At 44.0% G+C, this 21199-nt stretch overlaps 1 protein-coding gene across 2 annotated transcripts in view; it reads right to left on the reverse strand.

Annotated features, from left to right (window-relative positions):
* Nucleotides 1-3046: 3046 nt before the first annotated feature.
* RUVBL1 (RuvB like AAA ATPase 1) overlaps nucleotides 3047-21199 on the reverse strand; it is a 38662-nt gene continuing 20509 nt past the window's right edge. For both annotated transcript variants that reach the window (XM_011386513.2, XM_023526692.1), the window contains exons 5-11: nucleotides 20227-20316; nucleotides 19323-19472; nucleotides 17852-17915; nucleotides 16235-16433; nucleotides 8907-9009; nucleotides 4488-4579; nucleotides 3047-3448 (exon numbers count right to left, since the gene is read on the reverse strand). In XM_011386513.2, the coding sequence (XP_011384815.1) occupies nucleotides 3289-3448; nucleotides 4488-4579; nucleotides 8907-9009; nucleotides 16235-16433; nucleotides 17852-17915; nucleotides 19323-19472; nucleotides 20227-20316 (858 nt within the window). In that variant the 3' untranslated portion in view covers nucleotides 3047-3288. The remainder of the gene's footprint in view (nucleotides 3449-4487; nucleotides 4580-8906; nucleotides 9010-16234; nucleotides 16434-17851; nucleotides 17916-19322; nucleotides 19473-20226; nucleotides 20317-21199) is intronic.

A 21199-nucleotide genomic window follows, 5' to 3' on the forward strand; every position in this document is an offset into this window, starting at 1 on the left:
CCCTCAAGAGCAGGAGCTGCTCAGGCCAGTCCTGGCTGGCCTGGGGAGGGAAGGAGGAATGCTGGGTAAACAATGAACGTCTGCTGCTTTCCGGGCAGAAAGAAGCCTGCTGGGCCCTGGGGTCTAAAACCTGGAGGCCAACAGGGAGTTTGACTCTCACCATTGGGCAGCTCCATTTTATTAGAAAAATGGTTGAGAAAGGCTTGCTAACCAAGAAGTCACTTTCTAGCATGACACCACCTTCTAAAAAAAACCCCAAAATATCCTATTTTGTTTAATTCTAAAAAAACCCCAAAATATCCTATGAACCAATCTGGGGTGGGGGGCAACCTAAGGGGTGTGGTGGTGAGAAGGTATTTGAGCTGAGAAAATAAAGGGGGACAAGATGGCTTCTCAGCAAGGGTCAGGGATGCTGTCTTTCCAGTGCCCTTCCCACTCTCACAGGGGACCACTGACACAGGAACAGGGAGTTGGGATTTATATACAAACACTCCCTCTCCTGCCCACCCAACTGGTTTGCTAGGAGGCACCTAAGAGAGCCCAGGCCCAGAGCTTGGAATTCAACCACTTCCTATGACCAACCCCCACCCTGCTTCACTTTTAATATTACAACAATTTTTCACGCCAAAGCTGAAATAGTGCAAAAAATGGGGCTGCTGTAATTGTTGGTAGATTGTGTGTCAGCCTGATAAGATGTAACAAATATTTTCTTCCCCAGCAATGTCTGTTTCCCTCTTGGTAATGGATGGAGAAACTTCTCATAGTTAGCGAGGGATTGGTCATAAAAACTTCGCCTGGAAGATTAATAATCACAGGCCTTCCTGGAAAAAAATGGGAGGAAAATTAAAATAGCCCAACCTTCCCACTTATCCAAAACCATCTCCCTCACTTCGGAGGCCAGACGAGTGAGGCGGGCCACAGCCCTAAGTACCAAAGAGCGGGATTCCTAAGGAGCAGGAACGGGGCCTGTGATTACACACTACTCTCTCACCAGGACAGCTCTGGACATTAGGGTTCCCTGAGCAGCTGGGACTCTATCCCAACCTGCACTTGAGAAGTATGCTGTCACCGCTGCTTCTCTACTCCTCAAACACTGTGAAAGTTTTGGGGGCTGGAGGAAGAGGTCCATATGGGCAAAGCCTGATTCTTGTCCTCTGGGGTATGACCTTAGGCAAGTCACCTTCCTCACACCTGCCACTGCTTGCCTTACCTGTGTGGGATGGAGGTCAGATCTTGAAGACCTCTCTAACTACTCAGCACCTAAGGAAAGTGGTATAGCCTTAGGATATAGGAGCACAGACTCCAACCACTCTGATTCCAAATCCTCCTGGTTTTGTCTCTTACCAGCTAGCTGGGCAAGTGACATAAATGACACCAATATCATACAGTTGCTGTGAGAATGTTAAAAGGAAATGTGAAGCATTAACACAGGCCCTAGTCCACAATCAGCTTTTGCTATATCTGTTGGTATCTGAGGTATCACTGTTCTGTTTTTCTAAGGTGGCTTAAGTTAGGAGAAATAAGATATGGGCAGCCAGGACAGGCCACAGACTGAGCCCTGACTTCAGGGAGTGTCCCATCATCCACCACTGGGCCCCGTTTCCTCAACACCCCACCCCCCACCACCATCACCAAGAACCCCCATGCTGGTATCCTTCAGAGGCCAGGCCGGAAGATCCATTCTGGCAGCAGGGACTAGCTGGGCCCTTCTCAGGGTCTGAGCATGGCCTGAGGGCTCTCAGAGAGCTGAATGGACTCCCACATAATTACCTTAGCCCTCCTGCCCACAGTCTCTTGGACACGCTCAGGTGATCATCATTAATGGGAGAACAGTTGTGCCTGCCCTACGAGGACCTCGTGACTAACTTGGATTAGAGCAATGACTGGATCGAGATGACCATCTTGCTTGTCTCTTCTCTCCTGCACATGTAACAGCATGGAGATCTGCCTATGAGGGCAGAGAACCAAAACAACCAGCCTGTGCCAAGGCATGACTTCTGTGGCTAAGCCCTATCTCAGGCAGCACAGAGCTGGAAGACAGGAACTTGCCTGGCAGAGAGCGAGAAAATGTAGTGCTCATCCTACCAGGCAAGAATGTGTTGGTATGGTATCTGTCAGACATTGCTATTTCCCCTTCCTCTCAAGGGGCTGAAAGACCCACTTCAGTGGACTAACAGAGATATAGTACCAGTGATGGGGACATGTCAAAGGGACACAGAAACCAACTGACTTCAATGGTCAAAGCTGGACCAATTTGAGCAACAAAATAAATAACGTAATGTTGGATTATAATCCAAAATACATCCAAAATACATAATAAATATCCATGAGTCCACATTGAGACAAACGAATGAATAAAAAATAGGGAGACAATCTCCTGTGCAGAATTCTAAATAGTTTATGTAGATGCTCACTCCACAAGGAGGTGGAGCAAAACTGCCCACCCCTTAAGTGAACGGCTGTGCTCAGTGACTTCCAAAGAGGACTGTGTGGGAAGGGGGTTAAAGAGTAACTTTACTGTGGACAAAACTGACAAACACTTCAGCCAGGTGATCAAAGTCAGCATTAACAGTGATAAGTTTTGTTGACAGTATATGATAAAAATTGCACTTTACCTATATGGTCTTCCTCCCAATCACAAGCAATCCAGGTTTAAAGAGAAAAACATCAAACAAACCCCACTGAGGGGTATCTCAGAGAACACACTGCTCAGAACTGTCAAGGCAATCAAAAACAAGGAATGTGTGAGGAACCATCACAGCTATGAGGAACCTAAGGAGAAATGATAACTAAATGTAATGTGGGGTCCTGAATGGGATCCTGGGATAGAAAAAGGCCATTAGCTAACTCAGGAAATGTGAATAAAGTATAATAATGTATTGGTTCATTAACTATGACAAAAATACAAATAGTAACTGTAAGATGTTAACAGTAAGGGAAACTGAGTGTGAGGTATGTGAGAACACCCTGTACTATCTTCACAACTCTGTACATCTAAAACTGTTCTAAAATATAATTTTTTTAATTAAAAGAAGAGAAAGAGATGTAATTAAAATAACCTGTAAAGATTTATTAGAAAACACACCAGGTGGGGCAGGTTCCTTCAAAATAACCATGGGAAAAATTATGATAATTTAAAAAGAAACACTTTCCACACTGAACTGACAATGCTGCTAACCGCACTGGGATGGGAACAGAGCCAAGCCCAAGGGTGAGCCTTGTGTCCACAGGCTGGACCTGGGCCCAGGATTGCCCGGAAGTCTCTCTCTGCACAAAACCTTGGCCGGCTCACTTCATGTACTTATCCTGCTGGTCAGCCAGAATTTTGGCTGACGACTTGGCATCATAGAAGAGCTCACTGATCTCCTCAACGTGCTCTTTCTCAATGCTGTCCTTCCCGTTGATCTTAGCAAGCAAGTTGGCTGGGGTCAGCAGCTGTACCGAGTACCTAGAGTAAACAGGGGCCAGGATAAGAATGAAATGTTGGCCACAGATAGTCTCCTCCCAGATCAGCAGAGCACTAACACTAGGGGCTGAGTCCAATGCTAAGCTTGTGGCAAACACAGCAGACACAGAAAATATGAGAGCTGTCCTTGCTCAAAGAGCTGTAGTCGTGACCCCATTGGAGGGGTCAGAAGTCACCAACATGACAAATTTTTGTCAAGTCTAAAAGTTCTCCGACCGCTCCTTGAAAGGGGTATGACCTTAGGCAAAACCTAGATGTATATAGGTACCAGGCTGGTAATGCCAAGGTCCGGATTGGGACACTGAACATGGCAGGAAAATGAACACATAGCCACCTGAGATCACATGCCCCATCCAAAGGCATGAAAATAAAGTTTTTTAAAGCACCACTCCACCCAAACAAAAGTTTGCAATTCTGCTTCAACCTTAGGAGCAAGGTAAATAGGGACAGGCTGAAGACTGTAAAGTCATGATTTCACAAGGAGTCAGGACACTGAGAAGGGACATCCTGCATAGGCAACAGCTTCAAGCCACTGGTGAAGAGTCAGGAAAGCAGTCTACGTATGCACTCATGTTCGCCTACATCCACCATCCCAAACCAAGACACACCTGGAGAACAGATCCAGCAAGAGCAATGCGGCTAGACAGGGCGCAGCCATTGAGCTCCCTGCCCCAGACCCTAGTCTCTGGTTCTGTCCATCTATTCTACCAAGGGGACTGGCCTGGGGTCAGAGTCAGCTCCCTACTATAGGGGTACATTCTGCTATAGGACAAGAGGACTTCAACTGTTATTCTAGTTTTTTAAACACCGTTATCTAAATATTCTGCACTTGGAACTGCAGTGTCCTGGGACAAGACCTATCACACCAGGAAGAGCAGACATGGTCCTATGCCTTGTGAAGGAAGCCTGCATTTATGTCCCAGAACAGACCCCATCCAGGCCTCACAGGCCTTCTGAGAAGGCACTGGCAGAGTCTGATGCAGCTCCAGGCAGATACAGGTCCAGGGGACAACCAGCTCACCTTAAAGTGGTCTTGGTACCGATCTCCCCCAAGTGGTTCAGCGCTTCCTCACTGATGTTGATTCCCTCTGTCTGGGCTCGGATTTTAATGATCTTTTAGAGGAGAAAAACCATGATTGATAAAGACTGAATTCAAGTGTCCTATTTATAAAGTACTTTAAAAACAACCTTGTTCAGTTTTCCATCCCACATCATAAGAGAAGCAGAAAATCTAGGTCTGGTGGAGCAGAGAGCCACCCCACTACCCAGGACTGCTGGCCTCAAATACCTCTGGGGCACCAGCCACACGGTGAATGGCTTTATAGCCAGGGTGTGATGGTCATGCTGACAAGAAAGTGGCTAGTATCCATGGAGGTGTGCACAGGGTATGGCTCAGCTCCTGTCTCTCTGCTCTTCCCACTCAATCCCCAGACCCAGAAAACTGAGGACTCTCCAAAACCTGCACAGGCTCTAACCTTCCCACCACCTATAAGCACTCAGGCAAGAAGAGACATTTTTTATTTGCCTAATAAATACAATGGTTAAATAAATCAAAAAGTTACTTTTAAAGATTTACCAACTCTGGTAACATCACCAGGAGATACCTAGTCTATCAAGAAGAGGCTGATGCTTGTTGCAATTTAAAGATCCTGGCAATGCTAGATGGGAGGCAAGCTGATGGTGAGGTTACTGTAACACAAGTGGCACTGGGAGCCTACAGGCACACCAGCACTGAGTGATAAGGGGCAGCTGAGATAATAATGTTGAGTACTGTGGAGCCGAGATAACTCGAGGCCTTGAGTCTCATATAATACAGGAATTTTTCACGTTGGCAGCTTTGTAAACAAGATATCAAGAAGCCCTTGTTTAAATTAAAGCCATAAAAACACACCCAGGTAGAGGAGTAGGAAATGGGAAAGACAGAGCCCCACCTAAAGCCTTACAAGGGGAAGAGAGGGACCAGAAGTTTAGGAGATGGACATTTCAAATTGGCCTTTCAGCTCTCAGGCAGAGACCCTGAGGACAGGAGCTGCAAGTAGAGAGAATGTAGTGTTTGGTGACTCTGATAAGGGCCCCAGTAAGTCAGCTGCTATGAACAGGAAAGGTCCTGCTCAGTAAGAAAGCCAGGTCTTGCAGAAGTGGGATAGGGGTTGGGGCTGAGGTGGCCAGGCCAGCATGCACTCAAGGAGGTAGCCATGGCTGGAGGGCCAGGTGCTGGAAAATCTTTCATTCTGTCAAGGGACTCAAACTCAGATATTTGTATGAAATATCCTGATTTCTAAATGTTGGCAACTTGTTCAAATATTTCATGCTGTACCAGCCACATAAAACCTATCTGTTCAGCCAGTGCTGCCAGGGTGTAACCTCTGTCAAAAGAATCTTAACTTGTACATGAAGGGTTCCACCATCTGGAGTCCAAAGCTAAATCAGCTGAGCACTGAAGTTACTGAAAGGGCATGAGGAGGAAGGCAGGAAGGGCGTGGGGAGAGACCCCCATTCCCGGCTCCAGATGCAGGACTTCCCTCTGACCGCAACAATCAGAGCCAGACAGGTATGTGCTGTCTGGCCAATATAAAAGTCTTCTCACTGACTGCTGGGAACTAAGGAAACTTCCAAGTCCTGCCGAGAAAAATGTCCCCTGGGGCCTTCAGAAACTCTGGGGAAATGCAAATATTTAATCCTAGAGCCTGGTCAATGGGGAAAGCTTCAGTCCTGAGTATCTCATCTTCAGTGAGCTGCACTGAATTGGAAGCTGGGCTTCAGGAATGTCAGGGACACTGCTCTCACTCTCCCTAGAGCAGGTGAGAGCAATCCCAAGAGCTCCTGCCTCAGACTGCTCAGAAATGGACGGTTCATAAATTAGATCTTTAATCATTTAATAATAATGCAGGTTATAGTTTATGAGGGTGTCGGCAATGATGGCAGAGTACACAAGTTAAAGTTACTTTGTTTTTCAAAAAACCTACCCCAGGCTCCAGTAAAAATACTAAACCCACAAGAACAAAGCAATGTGGGTGCTGGCAGTTAGTCTATCCTCTGCTAACCCAAGAGGAAGCCTGGCTGAGCCAAGACAGGAACCAGTCCGGGAGCCAGCCAGCAGTCACTACTCTGGAGGCATAGTGATGAACACTTCACAGGAGCTCAGACTGCATGCTCCAGGTTCGAATGGAAGCAACAAATATGAACTGGCTCTGAGTGGGGTCCTAGCTCTGCAGCTTATTCTCTGTGATCATGAGGTCCTTGTTGTCCCTGAGCTGCAAATCCTGGTTATTAAAAGCTGTTGTGAGGATCACAGTGTATGTCTGTGAAGCACCTGTAAGCTGTTAATAACAGTAATAATTACTGCAATAAGAAGGGATGGCCAGCCCTATTCCTTCCCTAAGTTATTGTCATTATCTCACTCAGTCCTCACGACAATCCTGAAAGGAGAGAGCAAATCCTCCAGTAAACTATGAAGGCCAAGGCTCACAGAGGTGCACCAAACTGCTTAAGTTACTCAACCACAAAGTGTTCCATGTGTGCATGGCTGCTTCTCCCAGCAGGAAACTTGGGACTCTTTTGCTTTTGCTTCTGATTCTATCCAGTGAATACCTTGGCTTCAACCTAGCATTCATCCAAGAGCAAGAGACCATTACCTGGTGATAAGGCCTCTAGCCATGGACACTATCTCCCAAAAAACACACACAGTTGCTGCTATGAACTAAACCTGTTTTAGTATTCTGTCAATGCTGGTTATGAAGGGAGATCTCTGGTTCCATGCTAACCTTGATACTCCTGGGCACTGGATCAACATGAAATGCTGTCAGGGCCAGGCAGGACAGGCCACACGTGAGCAAGGGGGTAACTGCGGAGTACTCAGGAGAGGCCTTCCTCAGAGCTCCAAAAGAAAAGGCCCTTCCAACAAACTGCCAGAGGGATGCCACACCGAATTTAGGGATTTCTAGTAGGAGGGAAGCTGGTGGCATAGCACTTAGGACATGGGTGTCAGGATCAGACAGCCTAGACGCCAGTTAGTCAGTCTGGTCACCTATTAGCCACTGACAAGTTTTATGAACTTAGGCACTGAGTTCACTTGAGTCTTGGTATCCTCACCTTTATGAATGACAATGATAATAGTTCGCCCTACCTCATGGTTACTGAAAATCAAACAGGTTCATGCTGGCTAACCATGTCCATAGGCTTAGCATGATGTCCAATAAACAGTGCCTTTGCTCTAGTAAGAGGAGAGGGTCCAGGCAGAGCCCATCAAGACATCAGTGCAGCCCTCTGGTCCATTCCAACATTTCCAACCTTGGCCACACACAGACTCCACAGTGAGAGACTTACATGTGGGCAGTGAGATCATCTGGGGCATGGGTGGGCAGAGCAGGAAAAAAGAGCACAGCCCATGCTCTAGGACAGCAACCTATGGCACAACCCACCACCAAGCAAACGGCCTGAGCTGTGCAACGCACGGCCTGGCTTTGCATCCTGGACTTGCCACTGTGTAACTCAGCCATCAAAAGAAAAAGACATTATGACTGTAACAACTGCTGAAGTACCAGTAAGGGGACCAGAAATTCTAAGTGTGCAGTGCCTGGGCACTGTTTGGCACACAGCTGGTGCTCCTGCTCCAGATCGAGCAAGAGATAATTCATTCAGGAAGAACTGGGACTGAACTCCTTGAGATAAGGCTCAATCTCATACATCCATGTCACCTCGAGTCCCAGCATAACCCAAATTCATCTCACATGGAATTTTGACCATGCGCTGTCAGGCACTGAGGTAGATGTTTCCATATACACCTCCTTCAAGCCTTTCATTGTCAGCTTAGTTTTATGACCTCCATTCCAGGTGCCCCTCTAAACTGTGTGACCCTACTTCACCCTCATCTCTATTGCCAAGGCAGCAACCCCAGGCACAGCTTCCAAAAACCACAAGAAACTGGTCATGTTGTTTACAGTACCCAGGCTCTGCTAGGACCCAAACATTTGCCCCATCCAGGTTCTGTGCCCTGCTAGAGCCAGCTTGCTATGGGTTCTGGTGGGACAGAGTGCCTGACTTTGTCCACTGAGCAGAAAAGACCTCGGACAGGGCCTAGCCTGGGCACCAAGCTATTGCTAAATCATATTTTACTGCCTCTTTCCTAGAGCCAGTGGCCTCCCTAATGGCTGTCATCTAGTCAATATCTTTCACTATTTCTTTCTTAAAGTTTTTAAGAAGGGATATAGGCAACTGAGGTTTTCTGACACTTCAGGCAATGTCTAGTTGGCCCACCCATCCCTCAGAATGGGGGACTGAAGCTCCAGAGTATTGTGACTTGCTCAAGGCAGCAGCTAAGTGGTGGGACAGTGGTGGGAGCCAGGTCTGTTCTGTGGATACCTTCCTGCACAGATTCAGGGAACACTGGGAACAAATGAGAGGAGAAAGGAAAATGAGGGAGGGAGAAAGGCAGGCTTACCTGTTTCATTTCCTGTGGAGTGTACAGCATGGTCCGAATGATCATCACTCGGTCTAGAAGGTCAAGAGGGATGCCATGAGGGGAGGTGATGTCCTCAGTGCCCCTGCAAGAGCCAGAATGATCACATCACTGTGGCCTCTCTGAAACCAGAAACTGAACATTGGACATGGCTGAGGCACTCACAATGACAAAACAGCTAGTTCATATCCTGAGAGACAAGAGCCAGGACCACAGGGTAATCAGGCTAACATTCAGGTGTCATCAAAAACAACTTCATTATTTTAGCAAATATCAATATCACAGGAAATTTGGGGAAAAGAAAAAAAAGGCCACATACAATCATATTATACACACTTGCCAAATTTTCATAGTCACATTTTTATAAATTTCAACTATTGCAGGTTTTTTTTCTTTTGTTCATGATGCTTCAGTCTTAATAACCCATTAAGTATTTTACAAAACCCAAATTGTTGGATATTTAGGCAGTTTACAATTATTGGCATTTTTATTAATGATGCTTTGATAAATAATTTTATGCATACAGCCATGAACATTTCATGAGCAACTCTTGTAGTGCCTGACATAATCCTGATTTCTATTCAAATGAATGAATGGGTGAATGAATATCCTAATTTACACAGCTACTACGCAAGTGATCTGATCTCACTGTAGTACAGCCAGCACTGGGTATTCTAATTCTTAAACTCTGCTGCTTTGATGGTTTAGAAAAAGGAAGGGTAACACCTTGTTTGAATTTGAATTGATTCATTTGAATGTTTTCCCTTATATCTAGTAGTTATTTTAGTTCTTTTGGGGAACTGTCCAATGTCTTTTGCCTATATTCCTCTTAAATCCTTAGCCAAGCCACAGGAAGAATGGCCCAGGAAAGGAACCCTGTTAAACCACCAGGCCCTGGGGCACCAGCTGTCTGGCTTCAGCCACAATGTCTGGAAGCCCACGTGCTATAGGATTCTGCCTCAGCCTTCAGGAGTCACAGCATCAGCCAGTCTACATCAGCACCATTTCTGATGTAAAGAAATACAGAGTCTATGGTCATAACTTAGCAACAAAACAAAGAATAGAAACAGGTTATTTGGATCTAACTGTTGATATCAGAATGTTCGGTTTCAAATATAAGTAAGCATTGTAGATATAGAACCTCAGTAAAAAAATCTATCTGTTGAAATTCCATCCAGTCAGTTGAACTGTAAATGTATATTTATTATTGCAAGAATAAAAAGTTCTGATACATGCTACAACAGGAAGAACCTTAAAAACATGCTAAGTGAAAGAAGCCAGGTACGAAAGGGCAGATGATGATTCTACTTATAGGAAATACTAGGAAAGGCAAGTTCATGAAGACAGAGTAGAACAGAGGTCACACGGGCAAGGGAAGGGAAAATGGGACCTGCTGCTTAAGGGAGACAGTTTCTGTTTGGAGAAACAGAAAAGTTTTGGAGATGGATGGTGGTGATGGTTATAAAACACTGTGAATGTAATTAATGCCACTGAATTGTATATCTAAAAGGCAAATTCCATGTTATATACATTTTGCCACAATAAAAACAATTTTAAAAAAGAATAAAATTCTACATTAATGAATAATTGTTAAATATAACTAAAAAATAATTAAGACCTTACAAAATAAATGGGAAAACAGAATAATAGCAAACACAAATATTAAGATAACTTTAGAGAAAACAAATCTCTTCCACCAAGAAATCATTCTAAATAACAAGGAAGATTATAAAGATTGAATTCTATTATGATTCAAATCTTGATATTTGGTTTGTCTGCAATCTTCTCATTGAACAAAATAACCTTTAAAAACTACATTTAATTTTAGTTATTTAATTCTAGTTAGGCAATAAGTTTGAAGTTTTTTAAGTCCTATTTGGGAATTCTCTTGAAAATTCTTGGGAAATCTTTAAAAGATCCCACCTTTACCATGTTAAAATATACCAAATTCTGTAACACTCAGGATAAATCATCTTCAATTCAGACATAACAACAAATTTAAGTCTACAGAAGAAATGGTTAGGGAAAAATAAAGTACTCCCTAATCAAACTTCAAAATAACATAATTTATAGGAATGCATTAAGAAAATTTTTTATAGTTTTGAGTCCACGAAATTAAAAATTGCAACAAAAAAGTCTTCTTAAAGACTGCTAAGCATTTTTCAGGAATTAAAGACAAAATATTTTTGAAATTTGTCCAAGCTATGAACCTTAGGTATAGTTTCTTTTAGAAAACATATTAGTGAAATATGGTTTCTGGAACTCTATTCTGCTAGGCATGTAAGGGGCTGTGACATTGCTAAGCCAGCCAGAGAACAGAGCCTCTATTTACCAGTGCTCCTACATAGGGCAGTGACCTCAGAAGGCACTCTCAGTGCAGGGCAATCACTGTTAAGACAAGGTGGCCAGAATTGCCATATTACAACATAAAATTGCTAACAATAAACTACAATGATAATTATATTTTGGCTAAAACTGCAAATTTATTCTTGCATCTATAAGTTCATTTCTGGCTTTGGCCTCAAACTAACATTGATTTCACCATTATGCCATTCAACAACTGTTCAAACTGTGTTAATGGTGTGCCCCTAACAGATGTAGAGCTTTGGGTTGTAAGGCCACAGGCGCAATTCTCCTTGGAATCCAATATGGTATATCTGTAGGAACGAGGTAATTATGCTTCTAGAAATTTATCCTATAGATATACTTACATGTGTGTAAAATGACTGACTCATTTGTGAATACTTTTACTTTACACAGGGTTCCTCCACTGTAACACTAAATTTTGGACCAAATAATTTTTTGTAGGGGACTGTCCTGAGCATTGTAAGATGATCAGCAGCATCCCTGGCTTCTACCCTCTAGATGCCAGCAATACCTCCAGTCACAACAAGTGAAAATGTCCCTGGCTGAGAATCACTCCCTGACTGATTCTTTATGTAACTCCCTATAACTGCAGGGACACAGATAACACAAAGTTTCTACGGTAACAGAAGTGCACTAAAGAATGCTTTTCTGGGTAAAACGAAGTGTAACTCCCAAAAGTCCACTGAGCCCTGGCTCAGTAGACATAGGAAGAGTGCTAAGAAGAAAGCCATTTGATTTTTTGATGAAGCGGCCAAGACAATTCAATGAAGTAAGAAGTTTTTTCAACAAATGCTTCTGGGACAATTGGGTATCCACATGCAACAGAATGAAGTTGGACAGACTCCTTGTACCACACAAAAAATTAACTCCTAAGTGATCAGAAAACTACATGTCAGAACTATAACTAGAACTCTTAGAAGAAATCATAGGTGTAATTCTTTATGACCTTAGATTATGTAATGAATAGTTTCTTAGATATAAGACTAAAAACACAAGCAACAAAAAACAGATAAATTAAACTTCATCTAAAGTCAAAAATTGTGTGTCGAGACACTATCAAGAAACTGAAAAGACAGCTCATAGAATGAGAGAAAATACTGCAAATCATATATCTGGTAAGGGTCTAATATCCAGAATACATAAAGAATTCTTACAACTCAATAATAAAAAGACAAATAACCCGAATAAAAAATGGGCAAAGGATCATAAACAGATAATGCTCCCAAGAAAATATACAAATGGCCAATAGGCACATGAGAAGATGCTCAACAACACAACCATCAGGAAAATGCAAATCAAAACCACAGTGAGATACCACGTCACACCCATTAGGATGGCTAGAATCGAAAAGTCAGACAATAACAAGTGTTGAGTATGTGGAGAAGTTGGAACCCTCACACGCTGCTGGCTGGAATGGTGCAGATACTATGGAAAAGAGTCTGACAGTTCCTCAAAAGGTTAAGCAGAGTTACCATTTGACCCAGCAATTCCACTCCTAGGCATCTCAATGTCCATCAACTGATGAATAGAAAATGTGCTATTTAATATTCCATACTTTGGAATACTATTCAACCTTAAAAACTAATAAGTATTGATACATGCTATAAAATGGGTGAAACTTCACAACACTACGCTGGGTGAAAAAAGCCAGATACGAAAATGTACAGATTGTATAGTGCCATTTATATGAAAGGTCCATGAAGGCAAATGCATAGGGACAGAAAGTAGATTAATGGTTGACAGGGGCTGTAGGGTGGGGCTGGGGAAAAACTACATGGGAGGGGAGATGCGGGTAAAGGTGGCAGGGTAGCTGTTGCTAAGTTTTCTTTTTGGTATGATGAAAATGTTCTAAAATAGACTGTGGTGATGACTGTATAACTTTGTGACTATGTTAAAAAAACCCCTGAAATTTATACTTTAGCTGTGTGAATTGTATTATGTGTGAATTATATCTCCATAAAGCTGGTTTTTTTAAAGTGAACTCAGAGTGAATAGAGACCACACTGTTTCTTAAGTCTCCGTGCAACAGTGACTTGTAGAGAGGAACTCCTACAAAGACTTCTTAATCCCAGGAAGCTATCTTCCACAGGAAAAGAAGATCTCTCAGTTTTTAGAGCTAGAATCAGGGCCAAGCTCTCCTTTAACAGTTGAGGATTTTGCTGCCTGAAAGGGAAAGGACTTCTCAAGGTGAGGAGAGTGGAGCTAGTGCGACTTCACCTTCTACTGTGTCCATGGATGAAGGAATGGCTTCCTTCATCTTCCTGTGCACAAGGAGAGGTGACCTAGAGGACTTAGGGGCTGTCTGCACTTTCACGGTGGCTCCCTGCACCACCATCAAAGCTCCACTCCCAGTCACTGATGGAGCCACTTGGGAAAGCAGTGCAGAAGAGGAGAGATGGTATGGGCTTTGGAGCCAGACGGCCCTCAGGCTTGTGGCCCATGCAGGTCACCTCCCATGTGAGTCTGGAGCTATCACCTACCCACAGGGTGGTCAGGGTGCCTTAAATTACATGAAGACCCATGTAGAGTACTCTGGTCAGTTTCTGGCACAGAGGAAGCCCTCAATTACTGTGAGTTCCCTTCCTCCACTCTTTCCTTTCAAGCACTGTAGGTCAGATGTGGGTCTCAAGTTAAGGAAGCTCAATAACTCTCCTGCGTGCCAGGAGCACACAGCCTCCAAGGCTCTGTTCCCCTCACTAGTCTGATGGGCAGCAAGTCAGATGTTGCCAAAACTGTACATATGTCCCAGAAAGTCCATCATTTCACATCTAAACCAAATCTTGTCGAGAGCACGAGCTCTGAAGTCCAATGCTCTGGTCAAATTCCAGCTTTGCTTCTGAGCTGTGTAACGATAGCCAAATGCCCCATCCTGGTGTAGCCTTAGGGCCCTCATCCAAATGAAAACAGCAGTCCTTTCCTAAGTTGAGGTGAGAACAGTGTGCCTAGTACACAGACAGAGCTCCTCAATACATTGGCTATTATTTTTATCATTGCTATTTTGACATTATTATCACTGCTAAACAAATTTCCCACTAGGGCCTGGCACCAAAATCCTCTTGGAGAGCACACACTAATTTTAAGTACCTGAGTGGGCCTGCACAAGACCTACACTCTGAGCATCTTCTCTCCACTTAGGTGACTATAGTCTGACAACAGCGAATAGCTACAGCCTCGAATAGCTACAGCACTTGATCAAGTCAATCAGAACGGGGGTGGGGCCAGGGCCAAGTCTCCCAGGTTGCAGGCTGACCACAGCTCTGTCCACATTAGGTAGTTATGAGATAAAGCCACCTTCCTATGCACCTTTTCCTGGATAAGATGTGACTGAGAGAAGGTACTTTGAGTCCTAAGAGATCTTGCTCCTACAAGAAGCTGCCAGGCTCTACTGGCATCTGCTGGGCTAGATTATCTACTGTAAAGAAAAGGAGCCTGTTAGCAGAGCTCTCCAGCAGAGGGCACCATTTGTTCGGGGCTAAGCCCTTTCACCTGCTGTCCAACTGAAGCTAGGCCTGACTAAAACAAGGCAAGTCTAGCAAACCTATGGGGACTGTGTGGCAGGGACACCAGGCTCACCAGGCACCAGGCCACATATCTAGTTTCCAGATGCTTCCTAGGTAGCCAGGCTCCTCTCACCAATGGCTGGCCTGGACCAGGTACAAGCTGCCTTCTCTCCAAAATTGCAGACAACACCTGTGACAATGATGTCGTCAAGATAGCATTACAGAGATTCGAAGAGTGAATACAAGATGTTGCTACATGAACTCGAATCAACACACAAGTACTAATTCCCAGTCAACTGAGAGGGGACCTGAGAGAGTCCCGGCTCAGCACCAGCAATACAACTTCTGGATAGCCTCAAATGAGACAAAGCTGCTCCATCGAGAGCCAGCTAAACTGGATGTGACTCACCTCCATTCAAGAGTTAAATCTAAGTGAATCAGCAATATGGGTTCCTAATTCAGTGTGGCTCAGGCTCTGTGCTGATACTCATGAGCCTTGAAGTCTCTTTCTGGATTCCTAGCACTCCTGATGCCAGGAGCATGCAGTCTCCAAGGCTCTGTTCCCCTCACTACTCTGCTGCAGGCTTGAAAAGGCACGCCTCGCCATCCTACTTCACGACCCTAGTCATGCTAGAATCAGGCCCCGACTTTCAAACAGGAGTACAGAAAACAAAAAGAGCAAGAAAACTACCAAGTATGGGATACCGACACCTAGGCTTGTGAGGTGGGAAGATGGTATGTTCTCTGGGGTTCACAGGCCTACAGAATACTCAGGAGAAAAAAGAACTTCAACCAAGCCCAATCCCTGCCCTGGGCCCATCTTAGCAGGGTGACCATCATACAAGCATTTGCCTTCCAGGTATCAACACCTCCCCTTTTCAAAGGCAGGCCTAATGGAGTGGGGGCAAGTGCTAGAGTGGTTCCAAGTAGTTCTGAAATAGAGAGAAATTTTTGTTTTCGTTACCAGTTTCACTATCAGAAAGATCTGGGTTCTCATCTTATCTTTATGACCAGGGGTAAGTTATGCTGCCATTCTGTTTCCTCACCTGAAAAATGAAGCCAAGAATACTTACCTCCCAGAACTAGTAAGAGGATAGAAGTTAACATATGTAGTGTCACCCAAGGCCAGCCTGTCTGACCTCACCTTTGCCCACTCCAACTGAAGGACCAAATCATACCCCAATGTTACCCCAGAGACTCCGTGGGAGACCCTCATATTTAGTAATGGTGGCTGTTGCCTTTGGTGACCCCTGACAGATTGAGGCTAACACATGAACTACCTCTGAAGGCAAGCCATTTTGGCATATTTCTCTCAAAGTGAACATGACCTCCCTTTATCCCCATCCTGACTCACGACATAATGGGTTTAAAGTAATCCAAGAGGAACAAATGAAGCCAAGTAGAAGGTGGAAAACCCTCATGGCTAGCAGACAGCCACCCTACCTGATGACACAGTTGCCTCGGTTGGACGCAAAGATGACAATGGGGGCAATAGAAGATTCCAGGGCCCGGTGCAGGTAAGTGAAGCACTCGATGTCCAGCATGTGGACCTCATCAACAAAGAGCACACCTGGAACCAGCTCAGCAATGCCCTGATCAATGTACTTGTTCACCACCTTGTTAATCTCTCCTCGAAGTTTATCTAGGAGACAGCAAGGGTGGACAGGCAATGTCAGTACCAGGTGGGGAAAACTGTCACCTTCTTTCTTTTTTATTTTATTATTTTTTTTGTCATCTTCTGTCTTCTTCCATCTGAATTCAGCCCAAACTCAAGTTTGGAGCATGGTTTTACTGCTAGCTATGTGACCCCTAGGCAAGTTATGTCCCCATTCCAGGCTTCAGTTTCATTATCTGAAATTAGGGATAATTACACAAGAAGTCACAAAATCAGCAGCTTCCCCCAAAGAAGTGCTTTAAGTCACACTCCTCACCAGGCCTTATTACTCACATGCACCCAAACTTAGCTCCCTGCCTAATCCCAGAGACACTGGTGTTCGGGAGTCATGGATGAAATGAGTTTCCATATGTAAATTTTCTTGTTCTGCACTGGCAAATGACCCTTTCAAAGCTTAGGTTAATTAACTTTCATTCAAGTGCCTGGACAAAGGAATGAAGGAATGAACAGAAGACATGTGTAGAATCCTTTCTGGAAGGAAACCCCTGAGGAATGAAAGGTTCGGAGGAAAGGTCCAATTTCAGAGGTCTAAAAGGGATGAGTCTCTCAAAAGTTAAAGAACCCATCTAAGGTCATAGTTCTCATTTTCCAAACCAGCTCCTGCACTATCATCAGGAGGGAACGGCTCACAAACAGAATATGAAGATTTGATACAGTATCTTCCAACAAAGCCCAACATGAGGCAGGAATGGTCAAATGGGGATACATGGCCAAAATCATGTTAAAATACAGTAACTGCTCTTGGTGACTCTAATAGAAAGGTCTCAGATCACTCTGTTGGCTAAAACTTAAATTAAAAAGATGCTTTCGTGTTTAATATTTTAAGGTGACAAAGCTATAGGTGGTAAATAGAAAAAAGAGGGATGCACCAGCTGGGAAGAGAAGCATGCTAAACTAAAGGTCCACAAGGGAGCAGCAACATTCCTGCCAAGCTCTGGGAAGTGCCCAAGAGGCTGAGCATGGTGGGCTGGGGAACCTTAGCAGCAGAGGGTGGTCTGGTACCTAGGCAGGGGAGTTTGCTGTGTTCAGGTGTGCTCTGGCAGAAACTATCTTGAAGAGCTGGGGCAACACAATCCACATTTCTGGGACCTCAAAGGGACCAGAGACTGTGAAGGCCTCCATCTCCAAAGATGAGTGCAAAGATATTGAATGCAGTCAAAAGAGTATGCTAGCAGACCCGGCCAGAGAACATACAGTATGCTTTCAGCTGTCTAAACAGACTATTAGGGTAAGGTCAGGCTCTGAAGGGAAAAGAAGAAAGAACATGTTCTGAGACACTTCCTCAGCTTTGGGGAGTCACTCACAGCACCTCGCACAGGAAGGATATCAGAATCCAGGGCCCTCCAGCTCCACTTCTGGCTCACAGGCCTTGCTGTTTCTCTTACCTGTGATTTCTGTCTTCTTCGGCTTCATTAACTGACCCATCATAGACAGGATGTCTTGTCCCCCCTGTGTAAGAAAAAAGTTACAGAGTCCTGCTTTCTAAGGCAAAGGTAAAAGTCTCACCATCACCCCCTATCCCACCAGTTCCCATTCTACTCTACATGGAGTCCTGAGGTATGCAGACCCTAGACAGCTCCACTGGAAAGCTTGAGGAGCTTCTAAATACAGGAATTCTTAAGAGGTTCCCCCAGACCTGCAGTAGTCAAATAAAATCCCTTTGTGGGAGGTACAGCTCTGTGGGAACTGCCCCAGCCTCCTTCTCCAGCTGTATCTTTTTCCAATCCCATATTCCATGATTATCCAAACAGGACTCCTTACTCTTCCTTGAATACCCAAGTTCTTTTATGACTCAGTACTTTTGCGTATTCTAGTCCATCTACCAGGAACCACATTCACTTTCCTGGGGAAACTCTCAGTTATACATTAAAGTTCAGGTTAAATGTCCACTGTGGGGTGTACTTACAACATCTGATCCTCAACACAGCCCTGCAGGCAGGAACTATTATGCTCCTTTCACAGACGAGGAAACTCAAAATCAGAGCCCCAAGTCACAGAAAATCCCGAGACCCAAGGCAACTAATTAGCCGAGTTCATAAGTGTCACAACGACACAATCCCTGACTTCTAATTCTTAGCCCAGCACTCTTTCCAAGTCAAAAGCTCCCAGGAGGTTGGTTTGGGAAAAGCCAGTCCACAAGCAGAAGGGACCTTTTGGTCCAAGATGATTCTTTAGCAATCTCTTAGGCAAGGCTCCATGGCATAAAACACCCAAGGATCCAATTTCTAGTTAGAAAGCCCATTTCCTGCTAATGAAGAGGTGGCCTCTCTTAAGATGAAAACAATCTGAAATACTAACGGCATGGAAGAGTTGGGTTTTTAAAATCACATATTTCTCAAAGATGTCACAAAATCATACTGTGCTTTCCTACATTTTATTAGTCAAGGTGCAAGTATCTATCTTCTACTCAGCATGAGGAGCAGATACAGTTCCCGCTCAAAGCTACAAAACTGGGGATATTGCTAAGCAGAGGGAAAGACACAGCTTTGTCAGGCTCTCTTAAATCTGGTAAAGGGCTCAAAGAATACTCCTGCCCTCCTGCCATTAACACCCGGAGAATCCCAGGTGTAAGCCCACTGCTGGAGAGAAGCCACAGAAGCAGCTGCCTAGCTCAGGACCAGAGGCTTAGCTGGGATAAAGAACAATACACATGAAATCATCTGTGACTAGAGCATTTGAATGGGAACAAAGAAGTCCCTCCTAGCTCATGTTGCTGTTAATTGCTGAACATTACAGATAGAAAAGGACTAGCTGCTCTAAGAAACAGGCAGCAAGATTCTGACAATTTACTCTCAGAGCTTCCATGCACATGCAAAGGGTTTGTGTGCCAGGTAGTGCTGGCGTCAAAAGCAGTACCTGGGGCCGGGCATTGGCCACATCCAGGTCATGCAAGGTCACATCCTGGATGATTTCTTTCTTCTTGTGCACATCTCCCTTTGGCAAGGGGACATACTCTTCAGCTTCAAGGTCAAATTCTGTGGCATAAGTATCACATCTGCCCTGCCTCTGCAAAAGGAGAGAAACCTGAGTGCCTGGTAAGTTTTCACTGCCAAGTCCCCAAATGGCACATTGCTAAGTGAGATAAAAGTCTCCATTCCCAAGTGTGGGCCCAACAGCCTACTTGACAAACTCCAATACGTCCCACTCTCTTGCTGCCAAAAGAAGGAAATCTGCTCATCATTTGGACTCCAAAAACCCAGTTGAAAAACACCTGATACGTTCTCCAAGAACCTTTTTCCTCCTCTCTTTTAACTGTATGCAATTCTCGATAAAGGGCAATTCCAAAAGATTAACTGAAGACAGAGGGAGCTGTTCAGATGCTTTTGTAGGTGGGTGATTTATTGTATGATATGAAGTATTATGCTCATCTATTAAACAGTGAGGAACACTGTACAAGACACTGAAAATCAGATAGAGAAAGAATGCCAACTAATGCAGCATTCCTTTCCACATGCATATATCTTGGAAAGAAAATATCTAAGAGATAAAAGGAAGATTAAATACACTGCACATTTCAATTTGAAAATGACTATAGTTGTTTGCTTTCTTACCCTGCAGTCTCCCTCTACACAACCTTTAGTATTTTTTTAACAAATTGTTTTAGAATAAAGATAAAAGAAAAGCAAACTTTATTAAACAGAAAAGGGTAGCTACTGACCTTCTGTCAGCATCATACCAGACACCCTGTTCCCCTGAAGAAAGTAAATTCCTGGTCACCTGGGAACTGGGTCTCCTCATGGCAAACAAATTGCAGCATTACCTTCACGGCTCCACTGTTGGCTTCAATGTAAATCACATCTCCAGCCTCCACTCGTTCTTTTTGCAAACTTTCAAAAATGCTGGGGTCCAGCTTAAAATTAAAAAAAAAAAAAAAAGTGAATCAGAGAACTATAATACATATTATATTTATTTCTGACATACTGTAAGATATCTTTCCATAAGAGATTTGAGGAAGCTAATAACTGCTAGAGAGAATATGTGTGTGTTTGCGTGAGTGTGTGTGTGTGTGTGTGTTAGGATGTGTGAGACTGGCTTTGGGGGGTTGAGCATCCTAGACAGAAAGCAGAAGAGTGAGCGTACCTACGTGCCAGGCAGTGAGGAACACCAGGGAAGGCCCAGTCTTCTTCTTCCCTCTACTCCTAAGGTTACAAACTGGCAAAAATGGTTCTGATTGCTTTTAGGCAGCCTACACTGTCCATGGGACCATAGGCCCCAACACCCCTTTAGAGATTGCTGCCCCTCCTTCAACCCTTCACATTCCTCACCTCAGAATTTTCTATATGTGTGGAATTTTCTATTACTGAAGCCACAGCCTGCTTATTCTTTGTGGCTGGCATTTTGTGGGCCTATAACTTTGGACAAGGCCCTCTATGCCTGTTTCTTCATCAAAATAACAGCATCCAGGTGTGATCACTGATGTGTAAATTTCAAAGAAAACAAAAACTAGGATCTTTCCTAAGCCTTTTGATCTAAATCCCACTGTTTGCTCCCTTGGGTCCCCCTGTTCATATCTCCAGAAAAGTAGCATATTTTGGGAACTGTTGCTTTTCTCCAGATCATCCAAATTCAGGCTACCTGTGGTGATCAATATTCTAGGACAGCACTTTTTTAAGGAATTATATTTAGATATAAATTCCTTTCAGTTAAACTTCACATTTTATAATGTGAAAAAAAAAAAACAACTTGGGCTTTGTCTCAAAAAAAAAAAAAAAAATAAAGAGTAAAAACCCAGG

The sequence above is a fragment of the Pteropus vampyrus genome, unplaced genomic scaffold (assembly GCF_000151845.1).
Source record: "Pteropus vampyrus isolate Shadow unplaced genomic scaffold, Pvam_2.0 Scaffold2279, whole genome shotgun sequence".
In the NCBI taxonomy this organism is placed as follows: domain Eukaryota; kingdom Metazoa; phylum Chordata; class Mammalia; order Chiroptera; family Pteropodidae; genus Pteropus; species Pteropus vampyrus.